General features: G+C 34.3%; 1 protein-coding gene, 1 long non-coding RNA gene and 1 other non-coding gene across 3 annotated transcripts; 2 read left to right on the top strand and 1 right to left on the bottom strand.

Moving 5' to 3' along the window:
- Positions 1-2,063: 2,063 nt before the first annotated feature.
- Positions 2,064-2,137, bottom strand: TRNAI-AAU (transfer RNA isoleucine (anticodon AAU)). Its single transcript has one exon. It is a non-coding gene; the product is annotated as a tRNA-Ile (tRNA).
- An 89-nt stretch (positions 2,138-2,226) lies between these two features.
- On the top strand, positions 2,227-3,109 carry LOC141643207 (uncharacterized). The gene is made up of 2 exons (XM_074452253.1): positions 2,227-2,427; positions 2,707-3,109. The coding sequence occupies exons 1-2, from the start codon at positions 2,315-2,317 to the stop codon at positions 2,948-2,950; spliced, it is 357 nt and encodes a 118-aa protein (XP_074308354.1). The 5' UTR covers positions 2,227-2,314; the 3' UTR covers positions 2,951-3,109.
- A 9,853-nt stretch (positions 3,110-12,962) lies between these two features.
- LOC141630877 (uncharacterized) lies at positions 12,963-15,041 on the top strand. Its single transcript, XR_012537559.1, has 3 exons — positions 12,963-13,155; positions 13,267-13,345; positions 14,506-15,041. It is a non-coding gene; the product is annotated as an uncharacterized LOC141630877 (long non-coding RNA).
- Positions 15,042-20,246: the final 5,205 nt, after the last annotated feature.

Raw genomic sequence — 20,246 nt, forward strand, 5'->3', positions numbered from 1 at the left:
ATGATGTGTGTTTTGTATGCTTTGTTTTTTAGTGTATCCAAATTAGCACGTATATGATCTTTATTGGTTAACATTGATTAATAGGCCAAGAGTGTGCTTTGTGCTACATAATGTATGCAGGGAATGGCTCCTGTTATTATTTGTAATGCTAAGCAAATATTAATATAAATTTCAACATTATCGTCTCATCATCAAATCTTTTACACACTTCACAGAATTGTTATTGATTACTATATGTTTTCTTTCTTATTTTGTTTCTTTCTTTGTAATTAGCCATTGAATGTCTAAGCTACCTTCCTTAGCATGATCGTTTGCTTATCATTTCATATACGGAGTACCAAAGATGTCTTAACCTAGTGGTTAAGAAGGAGATATTGAGGACAATAGGTCCCAGGTTCGAATCCCCCCACACCCGATATTGTACTGCCCATGTCCCATGTGGATCCTATGACATCAAAAAAAAAAAAAAAAAAAAAAAAAAAATCATAAACGGAGTATGTATATATATACTCATTATTTTCTGAGGAGTATTGTGATCAAGTGTATTAGTGCTGCCATCAAATCACTTCCCGGCCGGTTTTGGTCATGCGAGGAAATCACAAGATCGGATTTTATGTTGATGAGATTTAGACCTAAATCACGACTCGTTAGTACCACTTATGATCATGACTTACTCCATAGCTAGTTTAACTAGCGGATACATCTGCATAAAAAGGGTAAAGATATATAAAGTGTTATATGTTCGTGTGTTGCTTCAATTGAAATTGTTTTAAAATGGAACTTAATGCGTAAAGTTGTGTCATAAATAAAGTTTTATAAACTTATTGAAAATAAATTCATCACATACATCATCTAGTATTCAACTCGATCAATAAAAACGTATTGCAACATATATAGAAAACTACATTGATGTATGATGTATATTTCACTCACATTATAGGACATTATACATATACATACGTATAATACAATATTTTATGTGACTATATTATGTTGATACTAACCTGTGAATTATCAGGAATAGATGTCAACTAGTTTAGTTGGTAAAATCATGAGAGGTGGTGCTCATGACCTGGGTTAGTTCGGTGTACTACATCAAACGTAATAATGCCAAACAGCTAACAAAATAAGAAAGCTAGTCGTATTAATTAACCAATGCAAAGGGATGATGGTGATTTCCCAAAGGCGACAAAACATCAAGAATATATATAATATGATATTAATAATACAAAGTATAAAGTTATTGAGGATTTTGAAGATCAAGAAGATCGATCTTAGCAGGAGGTTTAAGCTAATGAGAGGTAATTAGGTGTAATTCAAAGAGGAAAGGGGGACCATTTTTCCATAACCAAATGTGCTTAAGTGCTTAACTAAGCATATACTACTTTTAATTTCTTATACGTTTCTTCATAATTAATTTAATATAATATACTATCATTTCTTCATTACCATAAACTAAACTATATGGTCTAATAGGCCAGATATTTTGGAAGCCTGTGTAAATAGTGTACTGTCTTTCTAAAAGATTCAAACGACAAACCAGAGTTCCATTCTCCAAAAATACCCATATAGAACCTCATATGATGCGTGCATGTGTGAAAGCGGTTTTAACATAAATTTATTATGGTAGTATCGGCCGCGTTATCCAGACATATATTACTAGATCACCTGATATCTGATAGGCTCCCGGCCTCTGTTACTTAGACTCGTTTAACTAGGCTACTGTTTTTTTTATGAAGAAATCCGATTATTTTGGCTTAAAATGGGACATGCAAGTGTTATATGATGTTGAAGAATCAAGTATCAGACACGGATATGCAAAGGAAATACAAGAGTCGGACTAACATAACTCTCGTCCCGGTTAGGGAAAGAGAGTTTATTTCAGGTGGGCCAAAATAAAAGGATGTATCTAGAGTTTTATGACATCCAAAACCGAAAGCTAATATTGTTGGGCTAAAGAATCATGAGTACCTAGCTAATTCCATAGGAGCTAAATCTAGGGCACTGCTAATATTAGAAGTGGTTACTGTGTTGCAATAATTCAAATTATGAAAAAAAGAATATGGCCCATGCAGGTCTCGAACCTGCGACCTTGGCGTTATTAGCACCACGCTCTAACCAACTGAGCTAATGGGCCACGCTTCATAATAAATCACCTTAAGTTTAATATACCTTACTGCTATTGTGAGGCTTATCTGGAAGCATTATGGATAAGGCTGGTTAGTAACAAAATCAAAGATAACATAAGCCAAATAAAATCGAAAGAAAAAAAAGAGAAAAAAAAAGGAAGAAGAAGAAGAAGAAGTTGAGGAAAATGGAGAACATAACAGCAAGTGAAATAGCAGGATTTGCGGTTGGAACCCTGCTTTTATGTGCCACTATTGCTGCACCTAGGGTCGATGCCTTTATCTCCTCTGCCCAAAGAAGGTATTTTCACGTTAACTTCTACTATCCAATTTTCTGATTTTTACATCATTTGGTTTAGTTCGGATTTGAGCGGGTTAAGATAACCATCTAATAGAAAGTCTTAATTAAAACTGTTTTATGCTATTGAATTTTGAGCCTAGATCATGAGTATCACATTTCGATGATTTTGTCAGTTAAGCTTTTGAATTGGTCACAAAATTAAGCAAATTAGGTGCATGCTTTTATGTCAAATTTTAATATTTTGCCTCCAATTTGGTGGGATAATTGTTGTGATTGCAGGTCATTAGGAATGTGCAACCGATGTGGGGGCGTGAAGCTAGTGGCTTGCCCAAAATGTAAAGGGTCAGGCTCCGTCAAGTCGGGTGTGTTATTTGGAATCAATAATCCGATTGATGACCTATTTCCGGGGCGGTTCGAGTCAGATGATGAAAAACCCATTTCGTGTGGAAATTGTGGAGCTAAGGGTCATTTCCCCTGCCCTCAATGCTCCTCAGCTGCTTCATCTAGTAGTACAACACAATAACGGTTGTTCAAATTGTTGATGTAACGTTAGCTAGTTTAGTTGATAAAGAGCACTCCAAATGTTGTTTCCCAACAAGTTATTTTGTCATACACGGGGTGGGAATGAAATTGCGACGAATTCATCGTGAATGGAAATAATGTGACTTCAGTTTGATAAAAATGGCGCTCCATTGGTTTAGTTCCTTTCATTATTGTTTTTGTACTACGTATTTTTTCTGTTTCTATATATACACCATTTGGAAGTGCTATCTAATTTTCTTCTTCCGTAACGCACCTTATACATAATGTTTTTAAATAAATATATCTATAGATGGCTTTCAAAAAAATAATCTATAGCACCTCAAAAAAAAAAAAATTATATCTATAGATTAAAAAGGGAATAAACACTACAACATTGGTCAATGATGTTATTGGAGCTGTTAAGGATTTCCTTACTAGTGGAAAAATGTTGAAGCAAATAAATACTACTACGTTGACCCTCATTCCCAAAGTTAAAAATCCTACCTCTGTCCTTGAATATAGACCTATTGCTTGCTGCAATACCTTATATAAATGCATTGTCAAAATTATTTGTGCTAGATTAAGTGAGGTTTTGCCTACTATTGTTAATAGGAGTCAAGGAGGGTTCATAAGGGGAAGGAATATTGTTGAGAATGTACTCATTTGTCAGGACCTTATCAGACTGTATAATAGGAAAGCTGCATCCCCTAGGTGTCTTATCAAAATTGATCTTAGAAAAGCTTAATGTCACTGTAAAGTGGGATTTTTTACATCAAATGCTCATGGCCTTGAAATTCCCTCCTGTTTTCATTCATTTCATAATAACTTGTGTTTCAACTCCTTCTTATACCCTTAATGTCAATGGAAACTTGTTTGGTTTTTTTCAGGGTAAAAGAGGCTTAAGACAGGGAGACCCTTTGTCCCCTTTACTTTTTACTCTTTGTATGGAGTATTTATCCAAAATTCTCTCTGTTGTGGCACATCAAGCTTCTTTCAGATTTCATCCTATGTGTGGTAGCCTGAAGCTTAATCACCTCTTATTTGCGGATGACCTCCTTTTGTTTTGCAAAGGAACAGCTCCTTCTATAATGTGGTTACTTAGGGGGTTCTCTACTTTCTCCTCTGCTTCTGGATTGTGCTTGAATCGAGATAAGACTAATATTTATTTTAATGGGGTTAAGAGAGATCTTATTGATGAGATTGTTGCTATTTCTGGTTTCAAAGTTGGCTCTCTACCATTTAAGTATTTGGGTATTCCTATCTCATCTAAGAAGATTTCTAAATATGATGCTCACATTCTCATTGAGAGGATTGTTAGTAGGGTTAGGTCCTTAGGAGCTAGACAGCTCTCTTATGCTGGTAGAATGGTTCTTGTCCAGTCAGTTTTAGCCACTATGCATTCCTATTGGGCATCAATTTTTCTTCTTCCTTCTGATGTCATGAGCAAGGTTGAAGCTATTTGTAGGAACTTTCTTTGGGGAGGAAAGGATGCTTACCTCAGAGCTCCTAATATAGCCTGGGCTAAATATTGTACTCCAAAAGAGGAAGGTGGTTTGGGCCTTAAAAATGCTAAGATTTGGAATAGAGCTGTTCTTGAAAAATATACTAGTTGGTTGGCTACTAAGAAGGACCACCTTTGGGTAAAATGGGTTAATCATGTCTATATGAAAGGGTGTGCGTGGACTGACTATTCTGCTCCTTTAGACTGCAGTTGGACTTGGAAGAAGATTGTTCAGGTTAAGGATATCTTCAAGGCTGGTTACCATAACAACAGTTGGATCAACAATGCCTCTGGTTACTATATTGCTGCTGGTTACAATTGGTTAAGAACTTCACATCCTAAGGTCCCTTGGCGTTTTATTTGTTGGAACTCCCTAAATGCTCCTAGAACTACTTTTATCTTTTGGGCTTCCCTCCATAAAAAGCTTCTTACTCGTGATAGACTGGTCCATATTGGTATATGCAGTGACATCACTTGCTGTTTATGTGCTACTGTCCCTGAAACTCATGAGCATATTTTCCAAGACTGTGACTTTACCAGGAGATGTATGACACTGCTGCAGTAGAAGATCCAGGCTTCTTTCCCTACAGATGATATTATCAGATGGTTTTCTGCTGGGAGGTGTAAGAGCTCTTTACAAAAATTATTTGCAGGAGCCTGTTATGTTGGTACCATTTATGCAATTTGGATGGCTAGGAACCGTGCTAGGATTCATCAATCAGTTATTCATCCCAAAGCTCTGGTTCATCAAGTATGGAAAGAGGTGCTCGAGAGATGGAAGAGAAGAAATAGAACTCCCTTGAGACCACTGGATACTCAATGGGTGACCAACATGACGATGTAACTTTCATTATGTTTCTCCTTGGTCTTTGAGTTGAGCTTGTACTTGGAACATTGTATACCTATTTTTTTATTAATATATACTTACCCTTCACAAAAAAATAAATAAAATAAATAAACACTACAACATACAAGGACCCAAACTATCACATAATATATATATAGTTTTAAGGATCCGAAATTTCATTTCATGACTTTGAAGAGCATCCGCATATGGCTAACCTCACTAATGCACTAACCTTCCCATAATTTGAGGCTCCGCCATTTTTAGAGGAGCTTCCTAACAAAAAGTAAGGGTAAATTGTGTTCCATTTGGGGAGGTTCCCAAAATTTTATGTGTAAATGGGGAACCTCATTATTGCATAAATGTAGTTATAAATTGGGGAGAGTAGATGTGAAAATTAGCGAAAAATGAGGTGGGTGAATAAGAAAAGAGAGATAAAATATGGGGAACCCCATTGTTGCGGATGCTCTTACCCCAAATATTATTTTTGACCAAAATAACCTTTCCATGAGCTTTATTTTTAAGGAATGAACATATATTTTAATTTTAATTTGGACTCAAAATAGGCAATTAAAACAAGATAAATATCATCCCACTTGAGAAATAAGATTTTTTCCCCCTTATGCGTCATGCTTTTAAACAAGAATTTCTAAAAAAAAAAAGAATTCCACTACTTGTTAAGTTTAAGACGCATACCATGTATAAAACATAATTGTAAATCGCTTTTATTACTTTCGTGAGAAAAAGAATTTGAGACAATTTATAAATTGGAATCATTGTCTTTGTGTTGTAAAATTTTTTTTCCTGTAAAATACATTTAAGTACATTATTTAGTTCTCTTGATAGATTTTTCGTTTCAATTTTTTTTTCCTCAAAGCAAAATACAATGACGTGAAAATGAACAATTAATGACATATCACTATTATATAAGTAATTTATTAAAAATAAAAAAAACTTTATATACCGTGTATTTATTGCACGGAGTCTAAACTCTAAACTAGTATGTTAAATATTTGATTTGACAAATAAAAAAAAAACAAAAACATAATTGGATTTGTTCATTAAAAATTAGTCTAAATACATTGTTTTATTAGTCTAAACTCAATTTGATCGAAATTAAGTGATCATTCAATTGGGTTGTACGTAAATAAAGTTTTCCACTACACCGCTATGTATTACTCATGAATGGTCTCTCGTCGATCCTAAGGGTCATCTCACGCATCCCAAGATTCCTTTATCGGTCTCTAATTATTCGAGTATTACAATATATCTCTGTCATAAGGGAGATTAATTACTTATTTTAAGTTCAAATTAAAATATATGTTCATCCTTTAAAAATAAAGTTCGTGGAAAGGTTATTATAGTCAAAAACAATGATTGGGGTTCTTAGAGCCACAAAATAAAACTTCGGATCCTTAAACTATATTATGTGATATTTCAGATCCTTATTATAGTGTCTATAAAAAATAATTAAAAGGTTACCCTAAAATGACAAATAAACACCACCTAGACAAAGCCATGTAGGATCCAAAAAGCCACCAAAATTTAATGTGACGTGGCATATTTAAATGCGATGTTGCATATTTTTAATGTGACATAGCGAACTAATGTGACATGAATTATCAATTTATTATTACATGACATTAACTTAAATCATTTATCTATAAATTAATTTAATTCACTTTTATCTATTATATTAAAGGATATTATCATTATCTTAAATTAATTTTGTATATTAAATATATTGTCTTTCAAAATTTATATAACCCTTATAAATTTACATCAAATTTCATAATTTATAATTAATATTGATATTTTATTTGAAATTTTTGTAATAAAACATGTTAATAAATTTCATAATTTATAATTAAAAGTGAAATTTTAATTGAAAATTTTGTAATAAAACATGTTAAGGAATTAATTAAACCTCTTCATATTACTAAACACTCACCATTATTAACATTTTCCTATTTAATTCATTATTTTTAAAATTTTTGTAATAAAACCTATTAATAAATTAATTAAACCTTTTCATATTACTGAACACCCACCATTATTAAAATTTTCCTATTTATTTTTTTTTTAATTAAACATGGTAATACATTGATTAAAACTCTTCATAATACTTAACATACACCAAATTAATTAAAAGTTTTTCCTATTTAATTAATTTTTGTAATATAATATGTTAATAATTTTATTAAAACTCCTTATATTACTCAACACCCATAATTTTCATTAATATTTTGTCCTATTTAATTCATCTCTTGAGATCCTCGGCAATCAATTATCTAATTTAATAATACCACAAAATAAATTAAAAATTATATTAAAATATGGGAATTTATGGTTGTGTAATGACTATAAAACCTACAATACCTATAATAGTTTCTACTCACTTTATTTATTTAAAATGTGCCCACTTGTCATGAGTTTCTAAGTTGTGGATTGTTGGTTTTGATTGTATTGAGTATTATTGTTGAGTATTGTTGTTGTTATTGTTGTTGTTGTTGTTGTTGTTGTTGTTGTTGTTGTTGTTGTTGTTGTTGTTGTTGGTGGTGGTGGTGGTGGTGGTGGTGGTTGTTTTATGAATCGTTTGCTTTTATATTCGAATTCATGTTTTCCAGTTGGTTTAATTTAAGTGACTTACACGTGACAATATTTTGATTCCTTTGTCAAGTTTTTACCAGGTTGATATTTTATCTTTTGGTCAATGTATTTTTTATATAATTTTAAAGCACCATGAAACGTATGTGAATGTAAATAAGGCAAACCATCACGTGGGTAATCTTAAAAGGGAAGAAATACAAAATGCACGAAACTGAGGTAAAATTAAAGGTAAAAAAACGTAAGGTAGAGACTAATAAGTAATGGATGATTGTTGATGTCAAAATAGAAGTATTATAATATTTCTTTTAATTTGTTATTAAACGTATATTGTGGTGTAATTTTACTATTATACTTTCCCGATCAACCTATTTGAATTTGTATTTTTGTATTCACGAGTATAATCATCTCTAACATATACTTTTCGTTTTCATTTTATATGAACTATTATCAAGGCATGTAATAAAAGGAAGTGAAAGTGAACCTTCGTGTAAATATTAAATAGTATGATTTCTAAATTCTACTTTATATGTTTTTAAGTTTATGTGTTTTTTTTTTCCAAAACAGGAATAATACATAAAACTTACTCTCATAATTTCCTTAAAAAAAAAATACTCTCGTAATTAATGGTAAATAAATAAGTACAAATAATTGAATGAAAATTCTTTAAAATTTCACAATTTACTTTTTGAACCATCATGACAATAATTAATCATTTTAATTATGTCATTTCCTCTATCAATTTAAATTTTCTCCAACTCTCACCTTTTGATAGTTTTTCTATGAAACTTACTTTATTTTTTTAAGTGGTTTATGCTTTTTTAACAATTATAAGATGATCGTTGATCTCAAAATGGAGATCTTATAATATTTCTTTAAATTTGTTATTAAGCGTATATTGATGTGTAATTTTAGTATTATGCTTTCCCGATCAACCTATTTGAATTTGTATTTTTGTATTCATGAGTATAATCATCTCTAACATATATTTTCTTTTTCATTTCATATGAACTATTATCAAGGCTTGTACTAAAAGGAAGCATACTAAAAGGAAATGAAAGTGAACCTTCAGATAAATATGAAATAGTATGGTTTCTAAATTCTAATCCGTATATTTTTAAGTTTATTTGCTTTTTTTTCCAAAACCGGAATAGATTATTTTATTGTCTTTAATACTATTTTTATTTTTATATAGGATCGTGGACATAAGTATAACAAGAGAAGAATCAAATTCTTGAAATAGTAATAAGAAACTTAAAAAAAATTTATGAACCTTTTGGAATTCGGATTTAGGGAATATAGTTTTTTAGATTACTGAGCAATTGAAATAAAAATTTAGTTCGTAATACATGGAGTAGATACCGACCATACCGTTGAATCGTATCTAATATTTTTCTAATGATATAATAAACGTTTTTCGGATGTAAATAATATTTGAAGCATGCACTTGGTGATAAGACTTCAAAGATATTTCCATGGGAGGGTTGATGGAGAGGTCTGGAAATAATTTGAAAATGACTATACTGAGGTATTGAGTTTACAACCTTATAAGGCGTCATTGAAGATTTTTCCATACAGAATTTATTATATACGGATGGTTTCAACTTTTAATATTTAAAAAACTCACTTTATTATATTGCGGAGTAAAACACACGTATATATAATGAGTCGTCTTTGTCGTTGCTCCGTTGTCAAGTTTCTCAAAATTAGTAGCTACCACATTGTCACTTGCAGGATTTAATTTAAAAAAATAAACTAAAGTTGTCAAAGAAATAAGATATCAACTAACTAATTTCTATGTATTTCAAGACTGTATATTTTTAAATGGATCTACAACTAATTGCTTGAACAAATATTAACAATATGATAAAAATATCAAAACTAAAACAGATAAACCCGTGAATTTCACGGGTCACAAACCTAGTTTACTTATTAAAAAGGAAAAACAGCTTTATATCCGTTGACATGGACAGATTTTCACAATTGTTAGTCCACTTGGAGCTCACCTTGATTCTTCCAAGCTTAGATATTGGGCCACTAACAATTACTCTAAATCTTTAATTATCATCCGGGTAAGCAGGTAAAGCCCTTCCGTATTAGGCTTACCTCAACGGCCCCAAAATTTTATTAAATGGCTATACATCATAAACGAATTAGCGTAAATCGTGGATAATATTAACGAACTCTACATTCGGGCCTCCATCCTCTATCCTTTTAATTACTTCGTAAACCAAAACAAAAAAGAATGAAATCCAACACAAAATCAAAAATCGCTTTCAAAACATTGATTTTTTTTCCGTCACTATAACAAATCAAAGCATTCTAACATTGAATTCCTCCCCCAACAACAAATCGACGATGTAAATGATCAAATTTTGCACTTCTTTCATTAACTTCACTAATTATTCGTAGATTGGGCTATTAGATTTAGCTTCTGAGATGGATTAGAGTACGAATCAAAACCGCATACCGCTCCCAGAATCACGCCCAAACCTAGGTCGAAAATGGGTGCTCCACGTCCGGACCTAAGATAGAATGTGTAGCCCTCAAGTCTTAGCCCAAGCTCGGACGTGGAACACCCATTGTAATACCACAGTTTTATGGTCCTTAGTTATTCGGTAGAGTAAGTGGAACTCGACCAAGTTGGTCGTCGTGTGTCTTCTGGTCTGGCTACTGCCCAGGAGCACTCGGCTGAGTGGTGAGATACTCGGCCGAGTACCCACCGAGTACCCGATCTGACGGGTTTATTCCGCGGTTTTGGTTAATGTGATTAAAGGTTATAAATTTCGTGTTATCAGTTTACAAATCACTTTTACAAAACCTAATGACGCATATCACCTCTCTAATCACCTTAATCACTCCCAAGGCTATTTGTTGGATCTTGAGTCTTTATCCGTCTTCTCTATATCGATTCCGTTGGTAAGTCACTAGTACCTTGTTTATCAGTTATGTTGACTTTTAGGGTTTTGTCCTAATTGGTTAGGTTGAGAAAAAAGGTTGTTTGGTATGATTGTGATATAGAGTATGGTTATGATTATTACTAGGTGACGAGTTCGTAGAGGAACAATTCTAACATCTTCTATTGTTTGTTGATCGCAGATTCACTAATAAGGTAGGGTTTTCCCTACTCAGTTGCCTGATTAATTGGATATAAGATGATGATGGTTGATTTATTGGTATGATTGCTATTATTATTGTTGTGATTGTGATATACTGGATGATTTGGTTTGGTTGTTTAGTTTGTTGTGGTTCTCGAGGCGCGTCCTCGGCTGAGTGGAGTCATCATCGAGAATGGCTTTACGCCTTTAATTCGTCCCTTGTGGTTCCCGTCACAAGGGGGATGTGCACATTAATGGACTTGGGTTGTTCGCTCTTGTAGTTGAGCAGAGCTTAGGTGGTAAGGCTGCGGTCCAAACTGGCGGTATGGATTACCTGTTACGATGGGTAATCTGACAGGGCTACACACTTTAGTGTGTAGTCGATGATGGAGATTATTCGTTGGAGGAATGTGTAATGAGTTGCTTTGTTGCATTCCTTATTTGGTTAATCAGTTGACTGACCCCGTTGTTGTTTTGCAAAACTGTCGTGATCCATTCGGGAATGGTGAGCAGTTAATTAACAGGTATGCAGTGGATAGCTCATGGGTCATGGCTGGGATGGAGTCATCACTTAGCTTTAGCATGTCTAGTTTCCGCTGAGTTTTGATATAGTTGTTGATCACATTCTTTTGACAGTTTTGTAGACCTTTTGGATTTTGGTTTCAGTTATACACACTTTAAATTTATAAAACTTAATTATGTTTCTTTATGGTCAGTTTTGATATACTGTACCTCGGGCAACCGAGATGGTAACACCTTGATATGCTAGGGTAGTCCTTGGTAAGGCACCTTTGTATATGGGGGTCTTACAAAGGGATATTAGAGCGACAATTTTGGAACCTAAAACCAATGAACAAATGAACATAGGGTGTCTAATTAAAATGAACCTGGGTAGGAGTTGTTTGGAGCTACCGCAAAGGCTTGGGAGACGTCCTAAAGTCGCATGTCGGCCCTTACAACTTTAAACCGGTCACTACGAGGTGTCTTGGGAAGTCGTTACATGTGTTATCTATGTCCCTTGTGAGAATGTTGGATGGAATGAAAGTATATGATTGCATGAACATAAAGTACTGTGAATGATATAAGCATGATGAATGTTATTATATGCCTTTTGCATGTTTAGTAATATATGATTAAGGAAGATGATATGTATACATGATTTTTAGTGACGGGTTATAGCGTATTTTTGGCATGATTCGGCCGAGCTGGGCGGGTACTCGACCGAGTAGCCAGGCACTTGACCGAGTGTGGGTATGTGAGTTTTGGACAATAGCTACTGGTTATGACCACTCGGTCGAGTAAGTGGGGCACTGTGGACATGGGCCCACCTGCGATGCCCTGCCGATCTGTGGACGTGGCAGCGGTCTTTTGAAAGTCACGCTCAGTGGCGTAAAAATGCTTTCGACCGGATCGTTTTAGATTGGTCGGTTTCGTCTCGGCAAGGGTTTCGAAACGATGCAAGAGATGTTCGGAGTCGCCACCAAGCATTTGTGGGATGCTTGGAACCCGTTCGAATCCACTTTATACCTAGGTCAACCAAGGCAAAAAGCGGTGTTTGACATTGTAACACCCGCAAATTTCCCATTTTGACATTTAAAATTTATTAAACCATTTGGCTACTCTATTTTATATTTTTGAATTATTCAATTTAATTAATTTTATTTCAGACACGATTTTTATAAAAGTAATATATAAAAGCTCATTTATATAAAATACGTATTATTAAATTATATTCTTAAGGCATAATTTATATAATAATATATATATATATATATATATATATATATATATATATATATATATATATATATATATATATATATATATAGAAATTGAATCTCGTGAGGCACCCTTCTTAGGGTGTGGTAATTTGAACTCATTCTATACCATTGGATCTAAATATTATAGACTCATAAGATGATGCCACGTGTCCCCTATTTAATTCCAACAAGACACGCACATTTCATTGAATACCCATTCATTTCGAACAACCAACGCACACTCTTTCTCTCTCTTCAAATCATCTTCGTCCTCCATTATCACTGAGCTCCCCGTCCGCCATTATCACTGAGCTTTTCCTACCGCCATTATGTTTAGCTTTCGACCTCCGTTATCAGTGAGCTGAGGTTTTGTACTGCATTATCATCACAAATTAGGTATTTTCGATCTACTAATTTAAGTTTCGATTCATCTTCCTTTCATTCTGTATTTTTAAGTTTAATTTCCAAATTTATTTAGTTCGTCAAATTATTGTTGTTATTATGCAGGTTTTTGATTGCTTTGTGAGCATAATCGAACACAGTAGGAACGCATAAAATCAATTGCAGTCGATTTCTCCGCATTTTCGTATGTTCCTTTCTATTTCTTTACTAGATTTTGATTTTTTTGCTTATTTAGTTAAATTTTAGGTTATAAACTTCATTAATTAGGTTAAATAAGGAGTTTTGCTCTTGTTTCACTATTTTCCTTCATTCGATTTTCATCGATTTTTTAATTATTCTTTGAATTGAAGTTTCATTGTTATTGTTCATTGTTAGTTATTGCCGATTTCATGTTTACCTGCTTAATGTTTAGGTTATAAACTTCATTAATTAGTTAAATTTTAGGTTATAAACTTCTTTGGATTGAAGTTTCATTTTTATTGTTCATTTTTCACTTGGACTTAATGTTTGTCATCTGTTTGTTAAGATTCGTTTACCTGCTTTTGTGAAACCTAGAACTTATTTTGTGAATCTAGAAGGTAAATTTGTGAAACCAGTAGCTTATTGTTATATTATCTTCAAACTTGGCCTTAATTTTTGTCATCTGTTTGTTAAGATTTGGGTTACCTGCTTTTGTGAAACCTAGAACTTATTTTGTGAATCTAGGAGGTAAATTTGTGAAACCAGTAGCTTATTGTTATATTATCTTCAAACTTGGCCTTAATTTTTGTCATCTGTTTGTTAAGATTTGGTTTACCTGCTTTTGTGAAACCTAGAACTTATTTTGTGAATCTAGGAGGTAAATTTGTGAAACCAGTAGCTTATTGTTATATTATCTTCAAACTTCATCTTACTTTTGTTGTTGTTGCTTGAGTTCTCATTGAATAAGGTCTGCGATTATTCAAAGGTTTGCATAATTACAAAGTTTTGTATAAATTACACTAGCTACTTTGTCTTCTGTTGTTCTTGCTTGAGTGTTCATTGAATAATGTCTGAGATTACAAAGAAGCAGAGAAACAAATTAAGAAGAAAAGGTCTGATATTCAGTAAACAATGTCTGAGATTTAATTTTGTGAGGAATTTTGTGAGGAATATGAAACAAGTGAAATACAATCCTTTTTATTTTCCCGGTTTTTGTGCTTCCTATATTTAATTTTGTGAGGAATTTGTGCTTCCTAGGTCTGAGAATCTCGTTCACCTTTTGTTCATTTTCCCAGCTTGTTAGTCCAACTACCTAGGATTTTGTGTTTTGTATTTTCACATTTCTTTTGTTTATCTAATATTTGTATTTCACTTGTTTCATAGACAAGTATGACACCTTGGTGCAATGGTTGTGTTGTTAATGTTCTTGACGAAGATCAAAAGTCATTTCGCGCACTTTATGTCACTGAAAAACAAACAGCTATGGATTTCTCTTTTTCGCCGTTAAAGGAAGTTATAGTGCCTGGCCGTCACTATCAAGCATGTCATTCTGTTTTCAATAATGAAGGTCTTATGGAAAAAATCTTCTCAAAAATTAATGATCGGGAAGATAAAGCAAATATGGCGCTCGTTTGTCGAAATTGGGCTCAACTATTTCTGATACACAAAAGTGCACCAGGGGTCACCTTCTCATATTGGCTTTCTGTAGACATAAATGATATGAATGGTGTTCGGACTATTCGTAGGGGTCCTAGCATAGTCTTTCAAACATGCAAATGTTTCATGACGGACAATAAGATTGCCAAATTCTTAGTGCATTATATGCAAGCAAAAATTCCATCTCAGAGTACTCATCTCAATGCTCTTGATGATGCTGCACGCAGTGCAGTTAATGAGTCATTGCTTGTTTTAAGAGCTACGCCGAGTGAATAACGAGATATAGCTATTGGCATTTTTGACTTACTTACTACTCACTCTTGATATATCTTTTCTTGACTTACCCTCGATGATGATGTATATATAGCCTAGAGTTGTCCCTTGTTTGTAATGTACTATCTGTGTAACTAGGGCTTTGCACTTTAAGGTTTTAACTTTGCCCTTTTGTTATTTTGTATAATTTCGTAGTAGTGTCAACCTTCTGTATAATTACGTACGTCTTAGTTTAACATTTTGGATAACATAAATTATCATGTAATGTTGTACTTTTGTTTTAAATATTTGCATGGATCACTTTTCTATGTATTATGCAATGTTCTTTACTTCTGACTTTCTATTTAATTTTGTATTTGTTTTCTTACATATTCTTACATGCACTTATAATGACCAACTTATTTTGTGACCTTATTTTGTGAATTGTGGATTTTCTTTTGTGAATCTTGCAACTTATTATGTGAATCCTGGAAATTATTTTGTGAATCCTGGAACTTATTTTGTGAACTTATTTTTGTGAAGGCCTGAATAAGGACGTAGATTCTTGAATAAGGTCCGAGATTCACAAAACAAGGTCCGTGAATTCACCAAATAAAGTTATGAGCAAAATAGATGATTTAACTACTAATAATGACCAAGTTTCACAAAACAAGCCCTTAGATTCACTGAACAAGGTCTGAGATTCACAAAACAAGGTATGTGAATTCACCAATTAAAGGTATGAGCAATATAGATTATTTTAACCACTTATAATGACCAAGTTTCACAAAACAAGCCCTTAGATTCACTGAACAATGTCCGAGATTCACAAAAACAAGGTCCGAGAATATAAACCTTCGACCAAGTTTCTTTATTTTGTGAACTTATTTCCTTTTGCTTTGTGAATAATAGGTTTTACCGAGTTGTAGGAATCAAGCCAAGCCAGGATGAAGCGACGTTCTGAGGACGTACTGAAGCTACTGCACCACTCTATTGAAGCACCTACTGAAGCTACCGAACCAGTCCCTAAGCCACCTAAAAAAAAGACAAAAATTTACAAAGAGAGACTGCCTGTGTTGAGGACTCGGATGTCTCCTTCTGGGCTTTACCACTTTCTCAACAATAAGGAGAATCCACCATCAGATAAGCAGATTGAAGCTATACAAGAAATGGGATTTGGTTCTCTATTGCGACTTAAAACAGAGATGTTGTTCCGGGTCGGTTGGCGTCTTGGCTAGTTTCTAATTATGACCCTTTGTACGGGATCGTTGTGTGATGGGAAACTCCTTGTTTTAGAGGAAGATATCCATCTGTGCATGGGATTGCCAATGGGTCCAAACATTGTCGAAGAAGCAAAAATTGGAGATAAGTCCCCTTCTTATGTGTCTCTTTTGGAGGATTTCAAAAGTCAATACAATTGTAGTTCCATTGAGCTCAAACACATTATGGAAAAGCTCTCTACACAAAAAGATGGTGGAGATGATTTCAAACGCACTTTCATCATTTATATCTTCAATGCTTTTCTAGGCGGTGTTGTAGGCAATCGGGCTAGTTTGAGACTTCTTAAAAGTTTGGCAAACACTGAGTTGATCTCCAGATTCATCTGGTGCAATTTCATTAAACGCAAATTGGCTGGCCAAGTTGAGTCTTGGCAAAAGAAGGAGTGGCAGACCGAAAATGTGAAAGAAAATTGGTTTGGTGGACCTATTATGGTCTTGGTTTTCATTTATGTTGACCGATTTGTCTTCAAAGCACGCCTTGTTTCTCGGCAGTTTCCAACGCTCTCAACTTGGACTAAAGAAGCTATAACCAAGAGAGTTAGCGAGGCTGAATGACAAAAATTCGGACAAGAAAATTTTTGGCGGGGGTTCTATTGAGCCTCCAATGTTATTCAACCACCATATTCCACAGTTGTGTCCTCCTCCTCCAAAGATTGAGCTTGGTCAGTCTTCCAAGTCAACAATTCAAGATAAAGCATCTGTCGACGTTTGAAAAATTACGCTACCTGGGAATGAAGGCCTTTGGTGAGTTTGTCAATAAACTTGCGTTTTCCGCAAAGCGGTGGCTCAAGCTTTTTCGGATTTCAAATCACTTGTTAGTCAAGCTCCCTCAAACCGCCTTCAACAACAACGGTGAAGAAACTAGTTGCATTTGTAGAGACGGCATAGCGAGAAGGTTTTAAGTTATCTCAACAAGAGGATGATCTTTGAAAATGTCAACGATGTGAAGAATGAGGAAAAGGTGTCGGACATTGTGGATGAGAACATCGCTGAGAAAGTGGTTGACGATATTCATAAGAATGTGGAGAAAGGTGGGGAGAATGTGGAGAAAGCTGGGGAGAATGTGGATAATTTGTATGGGTGGTCTGAGGCTGATTTGTTGGCGGGCTTGGATGCTTTGGGTGAAGCTTTGCAACCAATTGTGCGACATCATTCACCACCACCAAATGCAGAATTCCCATCCTTTAGGCTTCTAGCAGATGATGACCATTTGTTGTCTCAACTCGAGCTGAGGCGACACATATTTCTTTGTGTCATCCCTCCTTGTGGATGTCATCCCTCCTTTCACTGAGCCCACTCCTTTGGTAGGGAACACATCTTCTCACGCTGCTCTGGATGATGTTCTTCCTGATAAGGACGTCACCGAGCCTACAATTATTGAGATAACAGCTACTCCTCCTACTCCTCCTACTACTTTGGTACTGAAGACAACTCGTGATGTTATTTGCCTACCAGATACTCTACTTGTTTCAACAATTGATAAAACATCTGTCAGTAAACGATCTGTCAGTAATGTCTATATTCGTCGATCGCCACGTCATTTGGCAAAGTCGATTGCCCGTGTTCCTTGCAAAACCCCAGCTACTGCTGCAATCCCATGTCCCTTATCTCCCTTACCAATTGAAGAGGATGTTCCGGGTCGTGGTAAGAGGAGGGTTGTAGTTCCAGCTGAAGTTATCCGATCGCCCTATTTGCAAAGGAATCTTAATGTTTTTAAGGAATTGAATCAAGCTGAGAAACAAGTATTAGATTTTATACTTGGCGAATCATATGATGAAACGGAGCTTCTTTTCCAAAGTGAATGTCAGACTTTGACTAGGTGCCGGTTGAAGAGAGTGTGCTGAAGTCGATCGGATATCATCTCATGTCATAGATGTGTATTGTGAGATCTTAAATAGTAATGAGATGTTCAAATCCCGGACTTCCCCTTCTTGTTTATTTGTGCCGTATAGAAATGAAAGTGTTAGTCTTATTACCCTGTACTTTATCCAATTCTCGAGTGTATTTTACATGATGTTCACTTCTAATCGTTACTCATCGATCTTTTTTTTTGTTCCAGTGTCTCTCCAATGTTGATGTTTTGCAGTTCAACTAGTAAGTCTTTTATTTTTGTGCTTATATTTCAACTTAAGTTCATTTTTTACTTTTTTATTCACTGCATTTTTGTCTTTTTAATTGAGTTAACTTTTTGTCCCTTTTCAGGTTTTCGCTCCAATAGTCTCCGCCTCCTGCGCACCTTTCTTGATTTGTATCGACCTCAGAACTAAAAGTAGCAAAGTGCAAATCATCCATCCTATGAAAGGCAGATATGTTGATTATTCTGTTTTTCGCAACCTTTGGTACGTCTATTGTTTCCATTTTGCTTAGGGAAATGTGTGTTATTGTGATTCTACTAGGAAATGACTTTGTTAATGTATGACTTTATTTTGTGAAGCCTACACTTATGTTTCACAAAAACAAGCCCTAAGATTCACTGAACAAGGTATGAGATTCACAAGATAAGTTGTGAGATTCACAAAATTAAGCCCAAAATAGATGTTTTTAAACTACGCCCAAGTTTCACATAACAAGCCCTAAGATTCACTGAACAAGGCCTGAGATTCACAAGATAAGGCCTGAGATTCACAAAATTATGAGCAAAGTAGATGATTTTATTTTAAACCACGACCAAATTTTCACAGAACAAGCCCTAAGATTCTTGAACAAGGCCTAAGATTCACAAGATAAGGTCTCGAGATTCATAAAATTAAGAGCAAAATAGATGATTTTAAACCACGACCAAATTTTCACAGAACAAGCCCTAAGATTCACTGTACAAGGTCTGAGATTCACAAGATAAGGTGTGAGATTCATAAAATTAAGAGCAAAATAGAAGATTTTAAACCACGACCAAGTTTCACAGAACAAGCCCTAAGATTCACAGAACAAGCCCTAAGATTCTTTGAACAAGGTCGAGTAGCTAAGAAAGACTGATTTCTCTTTTGTACATACAGAAAGAAAAGCTCATCCGGCTTCTTAAACCAAAGGCGCCAAAGATCGAGAAGTATTCTGTGGACGCCCGAAGTGTTTATCCCAAAATCAAACTTACGTTCTGATGAAATAGATAATGGCATCTATTTATTGAACATATTGGAGAATTACAAAGGAAACAAAAGTGATTGTCCAATAACCATATATACTGTAAGATTACTTTTTCAACTCTATTTGTACATTGATAAATATAAATTTTTATAAGTAGGCAACACATTATTATTCCCCTTTTTGCATTTATAGGAAGTTCAGGTGAAGCGTTTTGCACTGAGGGTGTGCTATCAGATTATTACATGTGGTAAGAACGTATTAAGAGATAGAGTGAAAAAAGATGCACTAGAATGGAGTCGTGTACCGCTGTAAGAACCTTCTTCTTTTAATATTATCATATTTTCTTGCAAAACCTTTAGTACTTTAGTTGATTAAATGATGTTTATATGCTCATATTGTGGCAGTGGCTCTCGACCACTTCCTTACAGTGACCAGCAATTGTTGGATTATGTATGCAGATCAAAATCGGCACAAACTAAATTGTAATGATTTTGCTTTGATTTGATTTTACGATATAAAAGTTATATGATTTTTATTTGATTTTACAATATAAAAGTTATATTGTGAGAGATATTGACTAATTGCATTTCCTCATTATTTAAGTGACGCTATGGTGTCCACTCCATGGATGGAAGTCACAAGGGAGGCTTTGAGACCCTTGGACCACGTGGCTTTGTTATGGATCGGTAAGAATCATTTTCCTTTCCTTTTTCTTTTCATGTTTCATTTTACTTTTTTTGTGAATCCTAGAACTTGTTTTGTTAATCCTAGACCTTATTTTGTGAATGATGGACCTTGTTTTGTGAATATTGGAGCTTATTTTGTGAACTTATTTTTGTGAATCCTGGAACTTGT

The sequence above is a fragment of the Silene latifolia genome, chromosome 2 (genome assembly GCF_048544455.1).
Source record: "Silene latifolia isolate original U9 population chromosome 2, ASM4854445v1, whole genome shotgun sequence".
NCBI classification, from domain to species: domain Eukaryota; kingdom Viridiplantae; phylum Streptophyta; class Magnoliopsida; order Caryophyllales; family Caryophyllaceae; genus Silene; species Silene latifolia.

Excerpts from the sequence above, each read along its gene's own strand:
- LOC141643207 (XM_074452253.1), top strand. The coding sequence starts at position 2,315 with ATGGAGAACATAACAGCAAGTGAAATAGCAGGATTTGCGGTTGGAACC. Across the intron at positions 2,428-2,706 it reads ATCTCCTCTGCCCAAAGAAG|GTCATTAGGAATGTGCAACC; the intron begins GTATTTTCACGT and ends TTGTGATTGCAG.